Here is a 24,689-nt window from a genome sequence, read left to right as displayed (position 1 = left end):
CAGGAGGGTTGGGTGTGGCGATCTTGCCCAGTGCCCACTAACATGAGAGAAGCTGCTGTGCTGATTGCGCTCTATCAGTTTTGTGCACTGTATTCAACCATAGCAGCCAGAATCTCCAGACAGTGGTACAGACCTGCCCATGACACAGGGCCTCACGACTTGTTTACATAAGATAACAAGTCGTCAATGTAATGTTGAAATGACCCTTGGCCATAAGCCCTTTATGGTGTGGCCACTTGCTAGTGTGTTTTATAGTGTCTGCCACTTTTTGGGGTAAAATTAGAATTGAGACGATCAGAGCGGACTTGTATCCCAACTGCAACCTGTCAAAATTCCAAAATCTTGTCCCCCGCGACCTGTTTTGTAACATGATTCCATATGAAACACTGCCGGACAGATGCACTCTGGTAATAGTTGTAAAAAAACAAATAGCATTGAAGCACACACACAGCCACTCACCAGTGACCTGATAAGCTGATTGCTAGCGTCTTTGACAAACACAGAGTTGGAACTTAGCTAGCTAGCAAGTGATTTTGGGCAGTGATAACAGCTTACAGATTAAGTTGTATTTTTATATTTAACCTTTATTTAACTAGGCAAGTCCATTAATTAAGTACAAATCCTTATTTACAATGACAACCTACCAAAAGGCAAAAGGCCTCCTGCAGGGATATGGGCTGGGATTAAAAAGATTATACAAAAATATATACACTACCGTTCAAAAGTTTGGAGTCACTTAGAAAAAATTTTGTTCATGAAAATAACAGCAAATTGATCAGAAATACACTGTAGACATTGTTAATGTTGTAAATGACTATTGTAGCTGGAAGTGGCTGATTAAAAAATAATAATAATAATAATTTATGGAATATCCTCATTGGGCCTCTGTACGCCTATTTCAGCAACCATCACTCCTGTGTTCCAATGGCACATTGTGTTAGCTAATCATTTTAAAAGGCTAACTGATCATTAGAAAACCCTTTTGCAATTATGTTAGCACAGCTGAAAACTGTTGTGCTGATTAAAGAAGGAATAAAACTGGCCTTCTTTAGACGAGTTGAATATCTGGGAGCATCAGCATTTGTGGGTTCGATTACAGGCTCAAAATGGACAGAAACAAAGACCTTTCTTCTGAAACTCGTCATTCTATTCTTGTTCTGAGGAATGAAGGCTATTCCATATGAAAAATACTATTTTAAGGAAAAATACTATTTTAAGGAATWGACTATTTTGAGGAAGTGGCTATGTTGTTGCTATGGAAACTCAGGAAGGACAAACTACAGTACCTACAAGGGTATGATATGCAAACATAACCAGAGATCTGTAATGACGAGATGCTCATGTCTCTCCCCTAACAACGGGAGTCGTTGTCCCAAAGGCGGGAAGGCAGACTACAAGCTTAGGTCCAAAATAAGCCCATAGAAACGTATTGGGCTTATTTTGGACAGATTTTGTCAAGAGAGAAACCTCTTGCTTCACCTTTTTTTCCTCTCTGACATAACACACCCACATCAAACCACACCCCCATGACCCTTGTTTGGCTGCTTGCATTTCTTAATGAGCAATCTTCAAAATGAGGCCAAATCAGGAAGTGCAGTCTCCCTTTAACTTCAGTGTTTGCACTGCATGGGCTGGGTTGGACAAAGAAACAACTGCGCTGCCTCTCAAAACCCATAGAGGACACTGTAAAGAGTTATGGTTTCTTAAAAATGTTCATACTGTAACAACACAGTTTCTCTTGTCCTCAAGTGGCTTTTACAAGCGTGTTAGTTCGGAGTGGATCACATCACTGGACAAGGTTAAGCAGCACTTACAATGCAGAAGAGTTTGAAGTGCCAACAGGGGTCACTGACTAATTCAGAGGTGAGATGATTCGTCCATTGGCCACCCTGGGGATCTCTACAAGAAGCAGCAATGTCATCAAGTATTTTTCTATTAGATAACAGTGGATTCTGAATAGAAAGGGATGTTGGCCATAATGACTTGATCAGACTAAATCTTTGTATCTGAGGTGTTAATAATAAATTAGTGCAGTATTTATGGGTATTTCAACTTTGTCAACCTCTCAAGTTGAGTCTTCAAAGCTTGATTATTTATTGTTATTCATACATCTACCGGGAAACATGATCTTTTTCATCACATCTTGCCAGGGGCCGACTGACTATTCAGTTGCAAAAAATATAACTTTGTCTCCCCCACCCACTCCCCCGTCAGCTGGGTAAACCCAGCCTGGTGCAGACATCCCTACTAAGAGCTACAGCCTGGCCATTACACCAACTGTAAGAATACTAATGACTACCCTCGGCACCAGTTCCTATACACACAAACACAGGGTGGCTGGTAGCCTAGTGGTTAGATCCTAGTAACTGAATGGTCGCTAGTTCGAATCCCCGAGCTGACAAGGTGAAAAATCTGTCCTAATTGCTCCATGGTCACCGTTAATAATTGCAGACCCCAGCTGTGATTCCACTCTCCGAGGGTGTTTCGGGAGAGTTGGAATATGTAAAAAAGCACCATCCAATTTACACATGCAAATTAATACACACTTGTACATGTGTGAAATAGGACAAACAAAAGCACCCACCAAATTATTATTTTTCAAAGTTACTTTCAATAGTTTATTGAAATACATTGTGCAAAATAGATTGATTTTGACACCTACGTCGGACAACAACAAATTACATAGGTCTCTCAACCCCGTGTTTTTCATAAGGAATCAGTGCATCTTATCAACAACAGAGCACAATATTCCTTATTTTATTTAGGGAGCTTGCATCCATTCATGATGCAATGCAGGCATGCTTAAAGCCACCATGTTATCTAGATGATTATTCTGTCAATGTTCTTCCTTTTGGAAATCACATGCACCCAACCCAACTAAGCGTCAAAGAGCACACAACTCAGCTCCATGGCCTTGGCTGGACTGCTGTTTACCTTCTCTCCATAGCCAAATATAGACAGAGAAACGTAAGCTGTTCGCGCGCCCTGCTGGAGATCACCACGTGGCTTTCTTGTAGTCACCATTCACGTTGCTACGGCGACGATGCAAGCAAGGCTACGGTTGGTTGAGCAGCGATGACGTCATGTGGATATCGGGAATTCCGTATGCACGGAGTGGAAGAAAAGAGGTCCGGAAAAAGTGGTAACACAACTAGCAAGAAACATTCTGTGGGAGATGGCTAATTATTTTAAAGTTGATGTTATAGAAGTGTTGCCTATGTATTTTATTAAGAGAAAAGTAGATGCAACCTTCGAAAGTGGTATAAAACCCAATGACCATACCTCAACCAATATTCATAAACATCAGATTTGAGAGCTGCACCGCTGGGGGACAACTGAGGGCAGACTGCAGACTTGCACATGTAAGTTTCTTACACAGAATAATGTAGATGTTGACAACTTTTTACAATGTTTCACTGGAGATGATGATTGTGAAGGATTTTGGTGATTGTGGTTGTTACAAATGATATACCATTTTCTAATTACATCAGTGCATAATTTTTCCCAGACAAAATTGATTTTGTACTGAATGACCTCTCATTTATTTGGACTTGACATTGCCAGCAAACAGGGCAGTTCGAATGTAGGGTTAACAAAAATGTTTTTTGCTTATGCTCCGGTCACATCCTTTTAACGTGGGTCAATTAAAAGTACAGTCTACAATGGAACTTGGGTTAATATTAACCTGCTTTGGCATCATTATATATATTTGTTTTGTTGTCCTTTTATCGTTCGCTAAGTTCATGTTTTTAGTGGACTATTGAGTATATGCACTTACCCATCCTACAGGACTTATTTGACATAAGGAAATTGTATAACGATATTAACTTGATCAACATGTTTGGGCAGTCCAGGGGCTGTTTGCTTGACGGTGCCTGTTTAGGAATTATTTAGGCATGGTCTCTGCTATAGCAGCTGGTTCTGCAAAGTTATCAGCCTTTGTGACAAACTTCACATGATGAAGGGGCCACGTGATAAAGGTTGGAAGGGGGGGGGGAATATCACTTTCAAGTGAAAGTGAAACGTCTCACTTCTCTGCAGTTCTCATGCTACAGACACTGTACACTGACTCTTACAGTGCTACTTTTCAGCGCATATACCGATAAGATCTGTCTGACGTACACAGAACTGTAACTGACTCTTGCAACATGCTACTTTACTGTGTGTGTGTGTCTGACCCATTGGGTGTAGTAGACCTATGGCCGCTTTTCCTTGCTAAACTTTATTGGTAGCATGTCTGTGTCAATAAATACATTCTTAAATAAACCTTTCGTCTTAGTCCACATTGCTGTCCTTTCCCTGGCCAAGGTCGATCTGCAACATAGTACTCTGAGTGACCTTATCGTGGAGCTTTGCCATAGAAGGATCACTGACGCTGTGCGAACACACAAGCGGCTCAAATATCCTCCCTCTCAATGTTTCCCAAGCCCTTGAAGCCGCCAGCGGGCGTCTTTAAATAGATAAGCACTTCATATTTGTGGCTGTGGGGGGCACAACCTGAGTGTAACTGGTGTGAAATGGCTAACTAGATAGCGTTAAAGTCGGTGACGTCACTCGGCCTGAGACCTTGAAGTAGTTGTTTCCCTTGCCCTGCAAGGGCCGCAGCTTTTGTAGAGCCATAGGTACCGATGATTCATGGGAGGCTGTTGTTGATGTGTTCAGAAGGTCTCTGGTTCAAGGCTAGTTTAGAACATGGAGAGGGCCAGAAGCAATATTGTTACATAAGCAAGGTGCTTTTCAGTCATACCAGGTCTCCACAGGTGAGTCAGCAAAACAAATATACTTCTCTAATAGGGCTCAGAAAAGAGGTGATTAGGCAATAGATGGATAGAAAGGGTTCCCACCAAGATTTGATTTAATTTAAAGAGTTAACTGAAATTCATGAATTGAAAATGGCCCATTATTTGCTATGAGGACTTTTCAACTCAAGTGCTTGAAATCACTGCACTCAAACTTGCTGTTAGGTTATTCAGATTGTTTAAGTGTCTCTCCAAAAACCCTAATTCAACTCCAACCCAGGTTTCTCACAGAAAGGGCCAGTTCGAACACTTTTACATGTCAACTAACTTTTGTGTTTGCATTTTCCCCTCTACAGAAGGTCAGCCATGTTCCCCGATGCTCTGGAGGCAGTTGGCAGGGTGGAGGGCTTGCCCCTGACCTCCCCCGCAACCCCAACCTTACCCGACCCCGATGAAGAGGAAGGCCAGAGGGAGGTTGTGCCGTGGACCAGTCCCAGGCGGAGGGCTGGCCGCTATCGTCACAGCCTGCAGATACTGAAGCCCTTCAGGATAACGCACAAGTAAGCACACTCTTTTTAGGCCTAGGGTTCCTAAACTTTTTGGGCCCACGACCCCATTTTGATATCTGAAAATTCTTGCGACCTCCACCATGTGAAAAAATTGTAATTAACAGACAATGTTTATTTTTTTTATTTGGTGCTATGACAGTCAATTGAAAAACATTCTAGCATTATTTCTAACTGTCTTCTCAACTCACCATCACATAAAATATTTTTAATTTTCGTTACTTTTTTACCCCTTTTTCTCCCCCAATTTCGTAATATCCAATTGGTAGTTAGTCTTGTCCCATCGCTGCAACTCCCATACGGACTTGGGAGAGGCGAAGGTCGAGAGCCATGTGTCCTCCGAAACATGACCCTGCCAAGCCGCATTGCTTCTTGACACACCGCTCGCTTAACCCGGAAGACAGCCAAGCCCGGCCCACCACTAGGAGTCGCCAGAGCGCGATGGGACAAGGACTTCCCGGCCGGCCAAACCCTCCCTAACCCGGACGAGTTCCTAGTTGTTTTGAACGCAACCTTAATACTCAGAGGGAGACGGCAGGCTATTCCCTTTGAGTCAGTAACCAAAATTACTCTGTAGTGACCCATGAATGCATTCGGTTAAATTTCACTCACCGGAATCGCAACTGAGCCAGAATTACAGTCAAACGGATTGGGAAGTAGGTACCAAAGTGCTCTTCCAAGCATTGGAGGTGAGCAGTCGTCCCTTGTGTGGGACACTTATTGATGCTGTTTTTTGTTAGGAAACATGCACAGCCGAAGGGAAGGGGGCATGGTTCACTTTTGAAAGACTCTGTCCAATAAGAATTATTTCCACTGATTCGGTCACTTGTCTGTAGAATGTTTTTGTATTTCCCCTGCATGCTTGTGTTCAGTTCGTTCAGTTTCCCAAATATGTCTGTTACGTAGGCAAGGAGACACAACAGTTCCTCTCTCAAAGCAAAAAAATCTTTCCAACACTCCCCCTCGATAACCACAAAGCCTCAGTGTGAAATAGAACATTGTCATGCTCTGATATCATATCTCCACATAACTTTGCAAACGGGCGTTCGCTCAGTGGATGTGGTAGTTTACAATCGAAGTTACCTGCTGCAGTATACAGTATCTCAGAGCCCTGTGCTCCGCTCTCTTGCCACCAGTTGCTTTTGGTGTATCATACAATGTGTCCATATGGCAGAGGGAGACACATTCATAACTAGAGTGCAGCGGCCTGCCCGCCATACTGTTGTAATAGCATACATTTTTTTAACAGTGTTATATGACAAAGGTATTGATTTGAGTTTGTGCCTCCCCACACATTGTTTTCAATTGCGGACGGTAATATCAAAGTCTCTGCAATAGTGTGTGGTTTCATAGCGTAACAGGCCTAGCCATTCACCGTGGGAATGATTAAAGTGCAACAGTCAAGTGAGGCCTTTTCCCGTGATCTAAGTAAGGGAGCTCTCTGGTTGAATTTTATCTTTTAGATTTGAATAATTTTCATTTCGATTTTTAAGGTTAACCACATTACAGTGATTTTGAGATACAAAGACGATATATTTATTTTTGTATATATTTTTCAGAATTTCTCCCGCGACCCCATTTTCATATCAGGACCCCTAGTTTGGGAACCGCTGTTTTAGAGCCTTTACTAATCGGCAAAAATCCTGCAATGTCAACATGAGACAGTGTGCCCTGCTGAGTTGTGAGTGTATAGGGTAAATGGCTGCATCCCAAATGGCACTCAATTCCCTTCATAGTACAGTACTATAGTCCCTGGTCAAAATAAGTGCACTATGAAGGGAATAGGGTCCCATTTGGGACTCAACTATAGTCTTCCTGTTTCAAGCGAGCAGCAGGAGGCCATGATAAGGGAATTGACTTATCCCCCGCTAACAGAGGGCTCTGTGTTTGAACGCACACTGACTGATAAACTGTCCCTGAACTTTTTTTCACAGCTCCCCAAGATTTCTATGAAGTGCCTGCAAACTGCTGTTCAAACAACGGTGGTTCATGATTCATCTTTCCCCGGTCAAAGTGAAGGCTCAGGGGCTCTTTTCTTTTCTCTCAGGGGCCAGTGTGTTCTCTCTCTCGCTTAATCTCTCTCGCTCTATCTCTCCACCTAGCACCCAGATGGTGCCTAGATTTTCACTCAGTCCGTTATTTTCTGCTCCTGTCTTTCTCGCAGGCACCAGCACCCAGTCGACAACGCTGGCCTCTTCTCCTTCATGACTCTGCACTGGCTCACCCCACTAGCACGGAGAGCCCACAAGACATCCAGCCTCTCCATAGATGACGTATGGGGCCTATCCTGCCACGAGGCCTCTGAATTCAACTGTCAGAGGTGAGGCTATTGTCAAACATCAATGCCCAAGCACCCTATGGTCCATTGACTCTCCATAGGTTCAACAGGGTTATTATTTTGTATCTTATCAGAAACCCAATGTTTTCCCCTTCAACAAATATTTGATGAATCCCTTTTCCTGCCCCTGTGCGAGTTAAACCAGAAAACAGTAGTGCAGCCAAGGTTTCGCAAGGTAATATCAGTGGACCTCCACATTTGCCGTTTGTGGGATTTCCCAGAGTCACCCTCCACAGAGGTTGATTGCCTGATTTGATGAACATCTTGTCACTTCCAGGAGAGATATGGCGGTTAGGGAGGGTGGTATTAATAGCCTAGGATTAGAGATTAGGGTGTTAGAGTTAGCCAGGACTAGCCTCGCTCAGTCTTGCCTACAGAGAGAACAGTTATGTCATTATCCCTCGTCCTCGCCTCAGTGTGGCTGCCAAAACAGCATTTCAAGCAATCCTTTGAGTCTTGTGTCCTCACCCTTATGGAGGTGAATCTGTCATTCATGAATGAATGAATGAACACAAGAAGGACATATTAAATGGTGGATCATTTGTGACTCATCTTAAACGACTTCCACATTTTGATCAAGAGCAGAAATTCCTGTCAGCTAGGCTTATAACATGCTATAGGGGACTACATGGGAGAGAGGCATGAGAAGAGCTCGCAGTATGTCCCTGGCCTGGGTCCAAACGTGGCCCAGAAAACGGACACAATGATATGCTTGTGCCACGTCTGAGAAAAAAAGGTAGAGTGGAGGGTTTAACTTTGTGTTTACATGGCTAGAACAGTTACGTAACGCAACTACCAAAGAGAGGGATGGGAGAGGAGCCAGAGAGCCCCCTGGGAGAGTTGACACTTGAGTGCCAAAAGAAGGTGCTATTCATGAAACGCTAGCAGACTAGCCCCTAGCTGCATTCAGTCACCACATTTGTTTTCTTAGGCACGTTTCTTTCTAAGGCGAGCCAGTACAAAGTGTTGCTATTAGGCCTACATTTTGCAGCACTGACTTTTTATTTTGTTACTTTCAGTATTATTAAGACAAGTGAAAGGTGTTTTATAGATTTATAGGTGCTTTATGTGCAATTACACTCCATAGTGCACTACAACTAGACTCTTTTCAACATTAGACAGTGGACGGGATTTATTTTGCTTGTATACCTTTTACAGCCTTGAAAGGCTTCTCTCTAAGTTAAACTGCTTGGTGTATCGACCATTGATATCAATTCAAACCAAAAACTCAAATGGATATATATTTACACTAAGCTTTGAATGTTTCCTTTCCTGCAAACCTCTCTCTGCATAGACGGCTTAGTGTAGATATAGTGTTAATTGTAATTTCTCACTCAGCTCGGAGGTAAATGTGAATTAAAGTTTTAATTATCTACCCAGGGGAGAATGTGCACGGGTTAGTGCACTTTGTATCTCTGTAACGTTTGTAATAAACTCATTAACACATCAATTAGATGTGGCACCTGCTCTATCCTTTTCTTTTTCCAGCCATTAGGAATGATACATTTTGTCAAGGCATTTTTCCCTCTTCATGGGGAATTTACACACCGGTAAAAGAGTGCATTACCACATATTTAACATGCTTGCGTGTAATGCTCACGCGACTATTATCCTACGTGCCATCCATTCTCATCTCCATTGGGCTCGTTGGCCGTTGCTGTGATTAATCTGACCCACAATGTTAAATTAGTCTATTTAGTGTAAAATACTGTTATGAATAATGCATTTTTCCAAGATAATCATTTTGTCCTCAATGCTAATTTCCATCACCATCTTAATATTAGCTGATCTATCACCTTCATCTGTCTGCAGAGGGCATACTAATTTGGAAAGTGTTCAGATCCCTTGACTTTTTCCACATTTTGTTTTACGTTACAGCCTTATTCTAAAATGGATTTAAAAAAGATATATCCTGATCAATCTACACACAATACCCCATAATGACAAAGCTAAAACAGGTTGAGAAAGTTTTGCAGTTGTATAAAAAACATGTTTATATACGTATTCAGACCCTTTGCTATGAGACTTGAAATGAAGCTCATGTGCATCCTGTTTCCATTGATCATCCTTGAGATGTTTCTACAACTTGATTGGAGTCTGTCTATATAAGGTCCCACAGTTGACAGTGCATGTCAGAGCAAAAACCAAGCCATGAGGTCGAAGGAATTGTCCGTAGAGCTCCGAGACAAGATTGTGTTGAGGTACAGATCTGGGGAAGGGTACCAAAAAATGTCTGCAGCATTGAAGGTCCCCAAAAACACAGTGGCCATCATTCTTAAATGGAAGACGCTTGGAACCACCAATACTTTTCCTAAAGCTAGCTGCTTGGCCAAACTGAGCAAACGGAGAAGAAGGGCCTTGGTCAGGGAGGTGACCAAGAACCCGGTGGTCACTGACGCTCACCATCCAACCTGACAGAGCTTGAGAGAATCTGCAGAGAACAATGGGAGAAACTCCCAAAATACAGGTGTGCCAAGCTTTTGTAGCGTCATACCCAAGAATACTCGGATGTAATCCCTGCCAAAGGTGCTTCAACAAAGTACTGAGGAAAGGGTCTGAAATKTTATGTAAATTTAATATTAACTTTTTTTAGGGTTTCTAAAAACCTGTTTTTGCTTTGTCGTTATGGGGTATTGTGTGTAGATTGATGAGGGACAAAAATGATTTAGAGGCTGTAACGTAACAAAATGTGGAAAAAGTTAAGAGGTCTGAATACTTTTCGAATGCACTGTAACTGCCAAAATAAAGGAAACACCAACCTTGTCTCTTAATAGGGCGTTGGGCTACCACAAGCCGCCAAAACCGTTTCAATGTGCCTTGGTAGAGATTCTATAAGTGTCTGGAACTCTATTTGAAGGACGCGACAATTCTTCTTTGAGAAATTCCATCATTTGGTGTTTTGTTGATTGTGATGGGAAACCCGGTCTCAGGTGCTGCTCCAGAATCTCCCATAAGTGTTCAATTGGATTGAGATCTGGTGACTGAGACACACTCACACCCCTTAAACACCCTATGCTCCTTTGAGATCCCTCATTCAACATCACTGAGATCTCTTTTAGCGATGGTAGCCAAAAGATTGGGCTACTGAGCATTTAATMTATAATATTTAATTTCTAAACATAGTACAATAATCATAACCATTGCAAAATAAGTTCCTCACCTATTCTGGCCATGATGAATTCATATTCCCAAAGTAGCCATACAACAAATTACCATGCGCATCTCTCATTTAATTGGGCCTATTAGATTATAATTATAAGACTGTTGTTATTGCTCTATAGATCTGAAAGGAAGCGCTGTTTATAACATACAGGTGAATTTAACAGGTGAACAGACAGTTGATCTTCTGCATTGAAGTGTTTAGGCTACCACTAAGTATGTCTACTGTAGGCCGTCATTGTAAATAAGAATTTGTTCTTAACTGACTTGCCTAGTTGAATTGAACCTTCATTTTACAACAGCAAAAAACAACCCCCCCAAAAAAGTGTTGTTTTCATCAGAGTAGACAATGTTTCAGAATTCGCGGGCAGTGCAGTATATTTAGGTTTGGGAAAAGGTAAATGCACAACGGTATTGAATTCAAACGATCGGTTTACAGGTCCACAACAATTTGCAATAGTTTTTCTCTTTCAAAAATGGTCAGACAGCAAATGTCACTGCAAAAGAAAACATGCAGAGACATTTGATCAAGTTGGCCATGGCTATTTCCTTTAGAAACTGTCTTGGCCTAATTCCAATACTTCCAATGTATACAGAACATAAGCACGTTATTGTCACCATAAAAGGTGAATGATGGATGTTTTTCAGGCAGCGTTATAATGCTCTTTCACGCTCACGCAGTTTTACTATGTGTCTGATTTATATCAGAAGCATGCATCACCCCAAATGGGACCGTCTTGCCTAGTTACATAAATAAAATAAAATGTATGGCGTGCGCCAAGTTTATAAATTGCAATATTTTTGTGTGTGCACAGTCTTTGCAGAAATGGCTAATTATTTAGTGTCAAATTTAGGCAACGGTTATAAATGAGGCCCAGGTGTTTTTGCCATCCCTTGAATAGGAAAAGGTTAGAACTGGGTGAAGGCTAATCAGATCCTATTGCCATGGTCTCAAGTTTCATCTGTCCATCTTAACTCCTCTCTCTCTCTTCCCCCCCATGGTCAGACTGGAGAACCTGTGGCATGATGAGCTGAAACAGAAGGGGAAAGACGGGGCATCACTGTCTCGCGTCTTCTGGAGGTTCTGCCAGACCCGCATGCTGGTTGCCATCTTCTCTCTCCTCATCACCATGGTCACTGGCTTCATTGGGCCTGTAAGTACACTCCAAATCCCTCCTACTTTCTTTGTCTTCTGCTGCAGCCCTCAATCTGCCTGCATACTGGCTCAGAGACTGGGGATGTGTTCACACATAATGCCCTATTCCCTATGTAGTGCTCTACTTCTGACCAGGGCCTGTAGGACTCTAGTCAAAAGTAGTGCATGCTACAGCAGCGGTCCCCATTGCACCATGGGCCGTTCTCATATAGACAATATTTTCCAGGACTGGCTGTGGGATATCGATTAGGCCTACAAGTTTAGTATAGCTGCTTTTTCATAACATTTTAGTTTAAGTAGGTCTAACGTGATACTGTACACAGGGGGCTTGGAGCATGCAAGTCACCTGTTGCAATAAAGCCATATTTTAGGTAGGACTCATATTTTCTATTGAATGAGGCTTTATTTTATTTATTTTTTGCAGCCTCGGGCTCTGCTATCTTTGCATTATCGTAATCGTCGTTGGGCCTTTTTAATATCCTTTACATCTTCCGAAGAAGCTCTCCAGCGACGTTTATTTGGTAATATTCGTGTCAGCTAACGTAGCTAGCTAGTACAAAGTTGGCGGGCAACAAAGCTCACGCAGACCGCTATGAACTCGCAGCCAGTGATGCCAACTTAGCAATTTTGTTTCTAGATTTAGCAACTTTTCAGAGTACCCTGGCAACTTTTTTTCCAAACAGCACTTAGCAACAAATTTAGCTACTTTTAAAAATGTATTTGGAACTTTTAGCAACTTTTGAAAAGTGACTCAAACGCTATAATGCACGCATTTTCCCTCTAAATGACACAAAAATGATTTTCTCTGTCACACCCTCAGTCACAACACACGTGCCTGGCTGCAAAAGTGCATTGTGAGTGACGTCAGCAGCAGGCGCTCAGCTCGTGCACAGACAGCAGCAATTTCAGCAAATTGCAAGTCATTGTTGGCTGACTGCAGCACGGGTTCGACGAGCCAAACCCAGTGAATATAGTTGGTTACAAATGTTTGATCTTGAACAGAACTTACAACATCAATCAACATGTCTCAATCAAAATTGTACAGCCAGAAGTACAGAAAAGAGTGGGAGTCTGTACCTTGATAACAAATGTCAAATCATATTTTATGCCGAGATGGCCAGTCAATTTGAGTAACGTTATTGTGTATTCTACGTAATGACGCAGTTTTACGTTATCACGCAATGACATCACAATGTCATTTAGCAACTTTTAGCAACATATCAACCTGCCTCTAGCAACTTGAACCCTGAAAATTAGTTGGCAACACTGCTCGCAGCGAGCACATTACTCATTCAAAATCTGTAACTGTTGTGGGCGTGACGGAGATATTAGAGTGGTGAGAAAAGGACCAACAGACTGCACCAAGTTCAGCGTAATTACTGCACAAATAGCCCATAATTGTATATAATTATTATTTTATTTTACCGATTTAAAAAATAATGATTTATCCTTTCCGTGCAGTCCTGTGGTGGGGACCGCTGCTCTACAGGGAATAGATTGCCATTCGGGACGTACCCTAGCTCTAACTGTTTAAAAAAGCACTTCATCCAATTTCACGCTGGTCTGAAAATTTAAATGAAAACATACCAGAAGATTAGAAAGCTTTAGATGGTGAAACCCATATTAATCCTCCAGATTAACCATTGGTACCACGGTTACACTTTGTCCCAGAAATAGGCTGTTCTTTTCCAACTGCCACACTTCGGACTTCATTTCCCCCTCCTACCTAAAATACCCCAAATTAGTACACATTTGTGCCGATATTGAACCACAATGCAAGCGCTTATTACAGCCATATTAAACACAATTTCAGATGAGGAACTCCGAATTTAATTGCCTTTCAACTGAGATATTGAGTGGCTGTATTGTTATCAACACTTCTGGCTGTTTATATGGATGTCATGCTAGGTCTATGTGTGGCATGCTACTGTACATGCTAGCAGCTTTCCTCATTCCACTAATTATCAACTGTATTTACAAGTTACACAATGAATCATTTGTCTCACATTCCTGCCTGGGTGCTATGTAGGCCTACTGTACAGATTTATTTGGCATAGATTGAACTATAGTAGCACTGGTAATCTTACTGTAATTACAATTTTGGACGCCTGCACATTTTCAGACATTGAGTGGTCTTTTGAGATGAGTTCATGACCCCAGTCAGTTATGTACAGTGCATTCAAACTATTCAGACCCCTTGACTTTTTCCACATTTTTTATTCTAAAATTGATAACATATTTTTGGGTGCAAATTTATATACGTTTATAGACCCTTTACTCAGTACTTTGTTGAAGCACCTTTGGCAGTGATTACAGCCTCGAGTCTTCTTGGGTATGACTCTACAAGCTTGGCACACCTGTATTTCTCCCATTCTTCTCTGCAGATCCTCTCAAACTCTGTCAGGTTGGATAGGAAACGTCGCTGCACAGCTATTTTCAGGTCTCTCCAGAGATGTTTGATTGGGTTCTAGTCCGGGCTCTGGCTGGGTCGCTCAAGGACATTCGGACACTTCTGCGCTGTCTTGGATGTGTGCTTAGGGTCGTTGTCCTGTTGGAAGGTGAACCTTCTCCCCAGTCTGAGGTCCTGAGCGCTCTGAAGCAGCTTTTCATGAAGGATCTCTGTGCTTTGCTCCGTTCATCTTTCCTTCAATCCTGACTAGTCTCCCTGCCGCTGAAAAACATCCCCACAGCATGATGCTGCCACCACCATGCTTCACAGTAGGGATGGTACAATGTTTCCTCCAGACGTGACGCTTGGCATTCAGGCCAAATAGTTCAATCTTGGTTGCATCAGACCAGAGAATCTTGTTTCTCATGGAGGCCGCTGTGTTGTTGGGGACCTTCAATGCTGCAGACATTTTATGGTACCCTTTCCCAGATCTGTTCCTCGACACAATCCTGTCTCAGAGCTCTTTGACCTCACGGCTTGGTTTTTGCTCTGAAATGCAATGTCAACTGTGGGAGCTTATATAGACAGGTGTGTGCCTTTCCAAATCATGTCCAATCAATTGAATTTACCACAGGTGGACTCCAATCAAGTTGTCGAAACATCTCAAGGATGATCAATGGGAACAGGATGCACCTGAGCTCAATTTCGAGTCTCAGAGCAAAGGGTCTGAATACTTATGCAAATAAGATATTTCTGTTTTTAATTTTTAATACATTTGCTAAACTTTCCCCCAATTTTTTTTTCGCTTTGTCATTATGGGGTATTGTGTGTAGATTGATTGATTTTTTTATTTAATCCATTTTAGAATAAGGTTGTAACGTAGCAAAATGTGAAAAAAGTCATCAAGAGGTCTGAATACTTTCCGAATGCACTGTAGATCCATATGGCTCAATCCCAAATGAAAGGGAAAGATGGGCACCATCTAATGTCATCATTTAAGACTTTGCCTATCTTTCCCATTGTCCTTCCAAAGTCTCCAGTTCACTCTACGTCTGTCTTCCTCAATTACCTTATTGTATGTCTCTAATCTGGCTCCAAATGTTCCTCTTTCTGCCTACTCTTCCTTCCTCTCCTTCTTCCTATCCCTCTTCTACGCTTCCTTTCTTACCTCTCCCTTTCCCACCTCATTCCCATTTCCAGGCTCTCCTGGTGCGTGCCCTGCTGGAGTATTCTCAGAGTGCGGAGGCCTGGCTGCCCTACGGCCTCTCCCTAGTGGCAGGGATCTTCCTGATGGAGCTGATGCGTTCCTGGTCGCTGGCACTCATGTGGGCCGTCAACTACCGCACCGCCGCTCGCCTCCGGGGTGCAGCGCTCACATTCGCCTTCCACAAGATCCTCCGCCTGCGCAGCACCAAAGACATCAGTGCTGGAGAGGTGAGTGTTTGTTAGCCTGGTCCCAGATCTGTTTGTGCAGTATAGCCAACTCCTATGGTCATTGTCATGCCTGGTCCCAAACAGATGTCCCAAACAGATCTGCGAACAGGCTAGGGTGTTTGTGTGATGGTGGACCAAATCAGCCCATTATCCCCACAGTAGGTTTGCGATGGGTCGGAACATTACCGGAATTTTTCCATGGGAAGTTAAGCCCGGGAATTTGGGGAATTTTGCTTAAATTTATCAAAGAAGTTAGCTTATAACATTGAACCTTTTTTTGTGTGATACGCATAAGGCAATTCTAGGTCTTGTGGCATATTTTGGTTAAACTATCCCCAATTCAATGGAATTGCAACCCTCTGCATGCACAGTGCATTCTTCCATCACATTTGCAGTGCATTCTTCCATCACATGTACAGTGCATTCTTCCATCACATGTACAGTGCATTCTTCCATCACATGTACAGTGCATTCTTCCATTACATGTACAGTGCATTCTTCCATCACACGTACAGCTGATTCTCAAGATCTTGCACACTAATGATGCCCCACACTACTACACTGTCTGAGCCAAGGACTACATGCTTTCTGGTAAGTTCTGATTACAATACTGGGTGGGGTGAATATATTTTATATGACATACATGATTTTTTGTTAACTAGTAAATAGGAGCCTACAGCAACATGTGTTTAAATCATTTCTAACTTGTTAACAATTTCTGCTAGTTAGTTTTTGCTACCATGTGGGTTTTAGCTTGTTTGAGCCTGCTAACTGAGTGTTAATTCACCTGTTTCTATACATGTTTCATTTGAAAACATTTCTTAAAAAGGAGGTGTTTAATCTAACTGCTGAACTATTTATCTGTAGATGGAATTGTATTTTTTATTTAAAAAAAATAAATAATAATTCTCATCTTTACAGGAAAATGCCACGGGCACTATCTGATGTGTGGAGAGACATTTCACTGCAGCTAATGTAGAAGGAAAGCGGTGTACATTTGCAAATACTGTGTCAAATCATATGTGAAGAATGCAACAAAGATGCGGAATCATCTGGCCAAGTGCATAAAGTTTCCTCTGCGCTCACAACAAGCAACCTCTGACAAATGTCCCTCTACTTCTATTCGAGGTGAAAATGATGAATCAGAAGMTTTTTTTGACTCAATGGAGGAAGTAGTCAGAGAAATGCTGATGAATGTCTTGCTCGAGCTGTGTATGCAACTGGTTCACCTCTCATCCTCATAGGCAATGTGTATTGGAAGAGATTTCTGAATGTTCTTCGCCCAGCATACACCCCTCCAACAAGACATGCTTTATCTACTCATTTGCTGGCTGCAGAGTTCAACAGAGTTCAAGTGAAGGTCAAGCAAATCATAGAGAAAGCAGACTGCATTGCAATCATCTCTGATGGGTGGTCAAATTTCCGTGGGCAAGGAATAATTAACTACATAATCTCTCCCCCTCAACCAGTTTTCTACAATAGCACAGACACAAGGGACAACAGACACATTGGTCTCTACATTGCAGATGAGCTGAAGGCAGTCATCAATGACCTTGGACCACAGAAGGTATTTGCACTGGTGACAGACAATGCTGCGAACATGAAGGCTGCTTGGTCTAAAGTGAAGGATTCCTACCCTCACATCACACCCATTGGCTGTGCTGCTCATGCATTGAATCTGCTGCTCAATGACATCATGGCACTGAAGATACATTCTACAAGAGAGCCAAGGAAATGGTTAGGTATGTGAAGGGTCATCAAGATATAGCAGCACCAAGCAAAGAGAAGAATAAGAGCACCAGATGGAAGCTGTCCAGCAACACCCGTTGGGGTGGCGTTGTCATCATGATTGACAGTCTCCTTGAGGCGAAGGAGTCTCTCCAAGATATGGCCATATCACACACAGTCTGCTGATATAGACAGCCCCATCAAGAGGATCCTCCTGGATGATGTATTTTGACAGAGGTAAGCAGCCGAAATCTCCTGAAACCTATTGCAGTAGCCATTGCATGGATTGAGGGAGACCATGCCATCCTGTCTGATGTTCAGACTCTGCTTGCAGGTGTAAGAGAAGAAATCCGTACTGCCCTGCCCACTTCACTGTTGCTCCAAGCAGAGGAAACTGCAGTTCTGAAATACATCAAAAAGCGTGAAGACTTCTGCCTGAAGCCCATACACACCGCAGCGTACATGTTGGACCCCAAGTATGCTGGCAAGAGCATCCTGTCTGGTGCAGAGCTCAACAAGGCCTATGGTGTCATCACTACCATGTCTCGCCACCTTTGCCTGGATAAGGGCAAGGTTCTTGGCAGTCTGGCGAGGTACACTTCCAAGCAAGGGCTTTGGGATGGAGATGCAATATGGCAGTCCTGCCAACATATCTCATCAGCCACCTGGTGGAAGGGACTTTGTGTCTCTGAGGCTCTTTCCCCTGTTTCCTACATCATCCTCCAAATCTCACCAACATCAGCCGCCTCAGAGCGCAACTGGTCCTTGTTTGGGAACACACGCACCAAAGCACGCAACCGGCTGACCAATACAAGGGTTAAAAAATTGGTGGCCATCCGGGCAAATTTGAGGCTTTTTGAGCCTGACAACGAGCCATCCTCAACAAGGTTGGAAAGTGACAGTGAAGATGAGGCCTCAGAGTCTGATGTTCAAGAGGTGGACATTGAGGAGGTCCAGGGAGAAGACATGGAAGCCTGAGAGGAAGACAACCAAAGCTTTAGTTTCTAGACTATCATTTTAAAGATGTATGTTGAAATATTTTGGGGGAGATGCGATGGATCATTGGGCATCATTCAATATTCCCTTTCTTTTGTTGTTCAATGAAATCATCCCATGTGAAGAGTCAACTCATTTAATTAAAGTTAAATTCATAACTAAATACTTTTTTTTATTTCTATTGGAAGGATTTAATCATTTGCAATTATGTCTACTTATGATAAGGTAAAAGGTTTATGTTTCTGTCTCTATATGATATGGTAAATATATCCAATGCAAAAAAACATTTGCATATATTTCCTTTAATTCACATATATTCCCGTTAATTTCCACGGAAAGTTTCCACCTCTGAATATTCCCCATAATGTGCAATCCTACCCCACAGACATTGCCTTCAGTTCTGAAAGTGAAATGCACTTCTAGTGGTTACATTGTAGGTGTGTCTCAGATAACAAAATTAAATCCTATGTCTTGCCAATGTCTCGGCCCTTTGACCATGCGCTACTATTGTAGCTTATTCTCATTGCCGCATTTCAGGATTCTGTGGGTTAATTTCATTCTCTTTGACTCACTATGTCCTTGTGAAGTAAATGGTCTGTTCAATGTGTCCACTAACATTCTGTGTCAATGTCCCTCCCTACAGCTGATCAACATCTGCTCCAGCGATGGCCAGCGGGTATACGAGGCAGTCTCAGTGGGCTGTCTGCTGGCCGGGGGCCCGCTGGTTGGCATCCTGGGTCTGTCCTACACTGCTTACTTTCTGGGACCCACTGCACTGGTCGGATCAGCCATATTCATCTTCTTCTACCCTGCTATGGTAGGAAGTCCTCCACATGTCTCCTAACAAAGGAATCCACACCTTATGGGGGAAAAAAGTGCCGACTAATGAAAAAATGTGAACCGATGTCTAAAGGAAAGTTACTCCACTTTCATTAACTCAGGGGCATCTTAGTGCTACCTTTTCATACAGTTTATTTATTTAGGAACAAAGCTTTAGTTACTGAAAAAAGAATACACTATGAAAGTAAACATTATTTTGACAGCAGTGTTACTTGGAGCATGATTCCTGTGAACTTATCTCATTCTCAGCACTTAGTCGTTCATGAATTGTCTTTCCTGTTTATAGTATTAGTGATGAACAGCATCATATTTCCCCATAACTGGAGAACTAAAGTTAATGTCCTTCACTTCACAGACCGTTATCCTTTACAGCACAGCCTGTTAATTCCCCTTAAAAGGGTTTTGGGGAGTTAAAGGGCAGTTCTGCCATTTTTCAATCTCATATTCTTCATCTCCGGCAGTAAACCAGTGTCTACATATGTGAAAACAGCCTGCTTCTATGATCTGTGGTTAAAAAGATAAGAAAAAAGGTCCTATAAATGGCTTCTCTGTGGCATCACAGGGTAGGTTAAAAAACAGTGATTTTCAAAACCTGCAACGGATATCTAAGGAGGGTATTTTCTTGCTCCCCAGGTCACCGCAAATCTGTGTTTTGAAAATCACTGTTTTTATAATGTTTGAGGATGTCATCGGGTAGAACGTTTTTAACTTGATTTGTTTCTACAAAACATAGAAATGCACTGTTTTCACATATGTTGACACTGGTATTGTGCTGGGGATAATGAAATTGAGGTGGAGTTGCCCTTTAACTTCCCGAAAACTCTCCGACTGCCAATCTCCTGTTGACTTTGCTGTTGTTAGTCTTTCAATTGAGTTAGCTTCAGTCTGAGCCTGCCTGTTGGGGACCTTTGCCTTGATTTGGAAGCCGTTTATAGCCTGTTCCTTGCAGTAACCCTGCCGTACAGCTGATGCAATAGGGCTGTGTCTGCGTCCCAAATGGCACCTTCTTCCCTATACAGTGTACTACTTTTGACCAGGGCCCATGGGGCTCTGTTCTAAAGTAGTGCACTAGGGGAAACATAGGGATGTAGACTGTGTCTGCCTTCATTTCCCTGTTACGACACTCGCATTTCTCCTCTGTTACTTATTTTCTTCTCTCTATCCGGGACAGATGCTGGCTTCACGTCTCACAGCGTATTTCCGTAAGAAGTGTGTGTTAGTGACTGACCAGCGCGTGAGGCTCATGAATGAGATCCTCGGCTGTATCAAGTTCATCAAGATGTATTGCTTGGAAAACGCTTTCGCTCAGAACATCCACAGTGAGTGTTTGGTAACACTTGCACACACACACACACACACACACACACACACACACACACACACACACACACACACACACAGTCTTGTACAGCTAACCTTGTGGGGACATACAATTCAGTCCCATTCAAAATCCTATTTTCCCTAAACCTAACCCTAATCCTAACCCGTACTCTTACCCTAACCCTAACCTTAACCCTAACCCTAACCCAAAAACCTAAACTTTATCCTAACCCTAAACCTAACCCTAGCTCCTAACCCTAACCCTACAACTAACCCTAGCTCCTAACCTTAATATTTAACTTAATTCTAACCCTAACACTAATTCTGACCTTAACCCTAAACCCCTAGAAATAGCATTTGACCTTGTGGGGACTAACAAAATAACCCCAGCTGGTCAACTTTTTGTTCGTTTACTATTCTTGTAGGGACTTCTGGTCCCCACAGGAATAGTTAAACACGTCCACACACACACTGGGCTTGTATTGTTTTTTTTCTGGTCAGGTCACTTGGTGAGGATTAACACCAGGCCACAGTCATATTGTTTTTTGCACCTGGTCCAGTGACTCAGTAGTCATTATGGTTTATAGCACGGGCCATTGACTCAGTAGTCATCATGTTATGGCACGGGGCCAGTGACTCAGTTAGTCATCATGTTATGGCACGGGGCCAGTGACTCAGTAGTCATTATGTTTATAGCACGGGCCATTGACTCGTCAGTCATCAGTTATGGCACGGCCAGTGACTCAGTAGTCATCATGTTATGGCACGGGGCCAGTGACTCAGTAGTCATCATGTATGATGCACGGGGCCAGTGACTCAGTAGTTCATCTATGTTTATGGCACGGGGCCAGTGACTCAGTAGTCATCATGTTTATGGCACGGGGCCAGTGACTCAGTAGTTATCATGTTATGGCACAGGACCAGTGACAAGTAGTCATGTTATGGCACGGGGCCAGTGACTCAGTAGTCATCATGTTATGGCACCGGGGCCAGTGACTCAGTAGTCATCATGTTATGGCACGGGGCCAGTGACTCAGTAGTCATTATGTTTATAGGCACGGGCCAGTGACTCCAGTAGTCATATGTGTATTGGCACGGGGCCAGTGACTCAGTATCATCATGTTATGGCACGGGGCCAGTGACTCAGTAGTCATCATGTTATGGCACGGGGCCAGTGACTCTCAGTACATTATGTTATGGCACAGGGGCCAGTGACTTCAGTAGTGCAATTATGTTATGGCACGGCCAGTGACTCAGTAGTCATTATGTTATGGCACGGGGCCAGTGACTCAGTAGTCATTATGTTATGGCACGGGGCCAGTGACTCGGCAGTCATCATGTTATGTATGGTGCCAGTGTCTCAGTAGTCATCATGTTATGGCACGGGCCATGACTCAATAGCTCATCATGTTATGGCACCGGGGCCAGTGACTCAGTAGTCATTATGTTATGGCACGGGGCCAGTGACTCAGTAGTCATTATGTTATGGCACGGGGCCAGTGACTCAGTAGTCATTCATGTTATGGCACGGGGCCAGTGACTCAGTAGTTATCATGTTTATGGCACAGGACCAGTGACAGTAGTCATGTTATGGCACGGGGCCAGTGACTCAGTAGTCATTATGTTATGGCACGGGGCCAGTGACTCGGCAGTCATCATGTTATGGTATGGGGCCAGTGTCTCAGCAGTTATCGTTTTATAGCTTCCAGGGCCATTGACTCAACAGTCATCATGTTTATGGCACGGGGGCTAGTGACTCTGCAGTCATCATGTTTATGGCACGGGGGCTAGTGACTCTGCAGTCATCATGTTTATGGCCCGGGGGCTAGTGACTCTGCAGTCATCATTTTTACAGCACTGTCCCAGTGACACAGCAAAAATCATAGTACTCACTTCCTGTTTTTGCGTCTGGGTTAGAGTGATTATTTCCAGCTGAGAATGCGCCTCTCGAATTCGTACTTCCTTTATTTGACTTTATTTACATTTTCTTCTCTGTTAGGCCAATTCTATTTCAATTCCAGTCAGTCCAGGAAATTCAACCCGTTACCTGAAATCCATTAGTTCAAATCCTCCAATCATCTATTCAAATTAGATTCATCCCCGGAATTGACCCGGCAACTCCATTCACGTTAGGTTCCATTGGCTCAGATTTCCTCCATGGCTTCCCACATTACACAAGCCCTGATTGGATCACTGCGCCCAAAGTTTAATTTGAAAAGCGTTTAAAGCTCTTTCATACTTAAGACCTGCAGAGGGTTGTTCCACTTAGAGGAGATTGAAGAATTAGAGAGGGAGGGGGGACATTTCTCACGAGGCTCTGCCTTACATTGTGGATAAGAAGCGTTTGGTGCTTTTAATCATAACTGTAATTAGCCAGGTTGGACTCATATCCTCATAACAGCCCGCTGTTTGGATAATAGTGATAATACCTATTATTATGATCATTAATTGGACATTCATCTTAAGGGCTATCGAGTGTTTCATATCAAGAGTTCTGATATCGTTCTCTTCAGTTAGTGTTGTTAGTTTACGGCCCTATTCCACCTGCTGATAAAAATATACATTGTATATGTAGCAGCTTCTACAAAGGCAATTCAACAACAGTGCTGTGAGTCCCTGGAGAATAATATGAAATATGTTTTAGGAGGAGTGCAGTCATGTTATAGCTTTCCTGGAGCACGTAGTAGCCTTGGCTGTGTTAGAAAGAAAGAAACCTTGGCTTGGAGCCAGAGTGCACTGAATGGACTGTTGAGTGAAGCAGCCAACACATGCATTTAGAAGATGTACACAATCATGGATGACAACCCACTTGACTTGGACAACTGCCAATGGCCCACAATTTTAAAAGTCCATTTCATACCATTTATGGCCGCGAGGCCCAACTTGTCTCTCTTATTTCTGGCCATGACTGTAAGTGACTCTCTCTAATGTTGTTTGCGGCTGAATATAACTGTACAGTGCCAGGCGTAACTTCCTGAAAGACTCTACAGTGGTAATACAAGAAGAGCTCATTGTCTATTTTCTGTCTGTGCTATCTCGCTCTCTGTCGCTCGCTCTCTCTCTCTCTGTCTGTCGCTCTCTCTGTCTGTCGCTCTCTCGTCTGTCGCTCTCGTCTGTCTCGTCGCTCTCTCTGTCTGTCGCTCTCTCTGTCTGTCGCTCTCTCTGTCTGTCGCTCTCTCTGTCTGTCGCTCTCTCTGTCTGTCGCTCTCTCTCTGTCTGTCGCTCTCTCTCTGTCTGTCCGCTCTCTCTCTGTCTGTCGCTCTCTCTCTGTCTGTCGCTTCTCTCTCTGTCTGTCGCTCTCTCCCCCCCCCTCTTCTGTCTGTCGCTCTCTCTCTGTCTGTCGCTCTCTCTCTGTCTGTCCGCTCTCTGTCTCTGTCTGTCTCTGTCACTCGCTCTCTCGTCTGTCGCTCTCCTCTCTCTCTGTCGCTCTCTCTCTCTCTGTCGCTCTCTCTCTCTCTGTCTGTCGCTCTCTCTCTCTCGGTCTGTCGCTCTCTCTCTCTCGGTCTGTCGCTCGCTCTCTCTCTGTCGCTCGCTTTCTCTGTTTGTCGCTCGCTCTCTCTGTCGCGCGCTCTCTCTGTCGCTCGTTCTTTCTCTCTGCCTCGCTCGCTCCCTCTCTGCCGATCGCTCTTTCTCTCTGCCGCTCGCTCGATCGCTCTCTCTCTGCCGCTCGCTCGATCGCTCTCTCTCTGCCGCTCTCTCTGCCGCTCTCTCTGCCGCTCTCTGCCTCGCTTGCTCTCTGCCTCGCTCGCTCTCTGCCGCTCTCTGCCTCGCTCTCTGACGCTTTCTCTTTCTGTCCCCCCCCCCAGCGGTGCGATCTGAGGAGAGGAGGATACTGGAGAGGGCTGGTTGTGTTCAGAGCCTCACAGTGGGCGTGGCCCCCATTGTTGTGGTGATCGCCAGTGTCTGCACATTCACTCTACACATGGTTTTGGGTTATGACCTCACTGCAGCCCAGGTAAGCCCCTCTGTCAATAGCTTTTAAAGAATAAAGTGCTTTTTCAGGAACTGAGTGCTCTTTTCATAG

The 24,689-nt window shown here is 43.4% G+C and overlaps 1 protein-coding gene across 1 annotated transcript; it reads left to right on the top strand.

The window, feature by feature from the left end:
* The first annotated feature begins 3,087 nt into the window (after nucleotides 1-3,087).
* Nucleotides 3,088-24,647, top strand: LOC139027950 (ATP-binding cassette sub-family C member 5-like). The gene is made up of 8 exons (XM_070444152.1): nucleotides 3,088-3,362; nucleotides 5,096-5,299; nucleotides 7,470-7,625; nucleotides 11,809-11,956; nucleotides 15,548-15,781; nucleotides 19,149-19,322; nucleotides 20,517-20,664; nucleotides 24,472-24,647. The coding sequence occupies exons 2-8, from the start codon at nucleotides 5,106-5,108 to the stop codon at nucleotides 24,645-24,647; spliced, it is 1,230 nt and encodes a 409-aa protein (XP_070300253.1). The 5' UTR covers nucleotides 3,088-3,362; nucleotides 5,096-5,105.
* The last annotated feature ends 42 nt before the right edge of the window (nucleotides 24,648-24,689 follow it).

This window comes from Salvelinus sp. IW2-2015, linkage group LG6.2 (genome assembly GCF_002910315.2).
Source record: "Salvelinus sp. IW2-2015 linkage group LG6.2, ASM291031v2, whole genome shotgun sequence".
Lineage (NCBI taxonomy): Eukaryota > Metazoa > Chordata > Actinopteri > Salmoniformes > Salmonidae > Salvelinus > Salvelinus sp. IW2-2015.
Note: the sequence above shows the minus strand (reverse complement) of the source record. Positions and strands in the feature narration are given on the sequence as shown.

What these genes read in the sequence shown, in the direction of transcription:
- LOC139027950 (XM_070444152.1), top strand. Translation starts at nt 5,106, where the DNA reads ATGTTCCCCGATGCTCTGGAGGCAGTTGGCAGGGTGGAGGGCTTGCCC. An exon ending in CCCTTCAGGATAACGCACAA is followed by an intron (nt 5,300 to 7,469) that starts GTAAGCACACTC and finishes TCTTTCTCGCAG; the next exon opens with GCACCAGCACCCAGTCGACA. An exon ending in AAGACATCAGTGCTGGAGAG is followed by an intron (nt 15,782 to 19,148) that starts GTGAGTGTTTGT and finishes CCCTCCCTACAG; the next exon opens with CTGATCAACATCTGCTCCAG.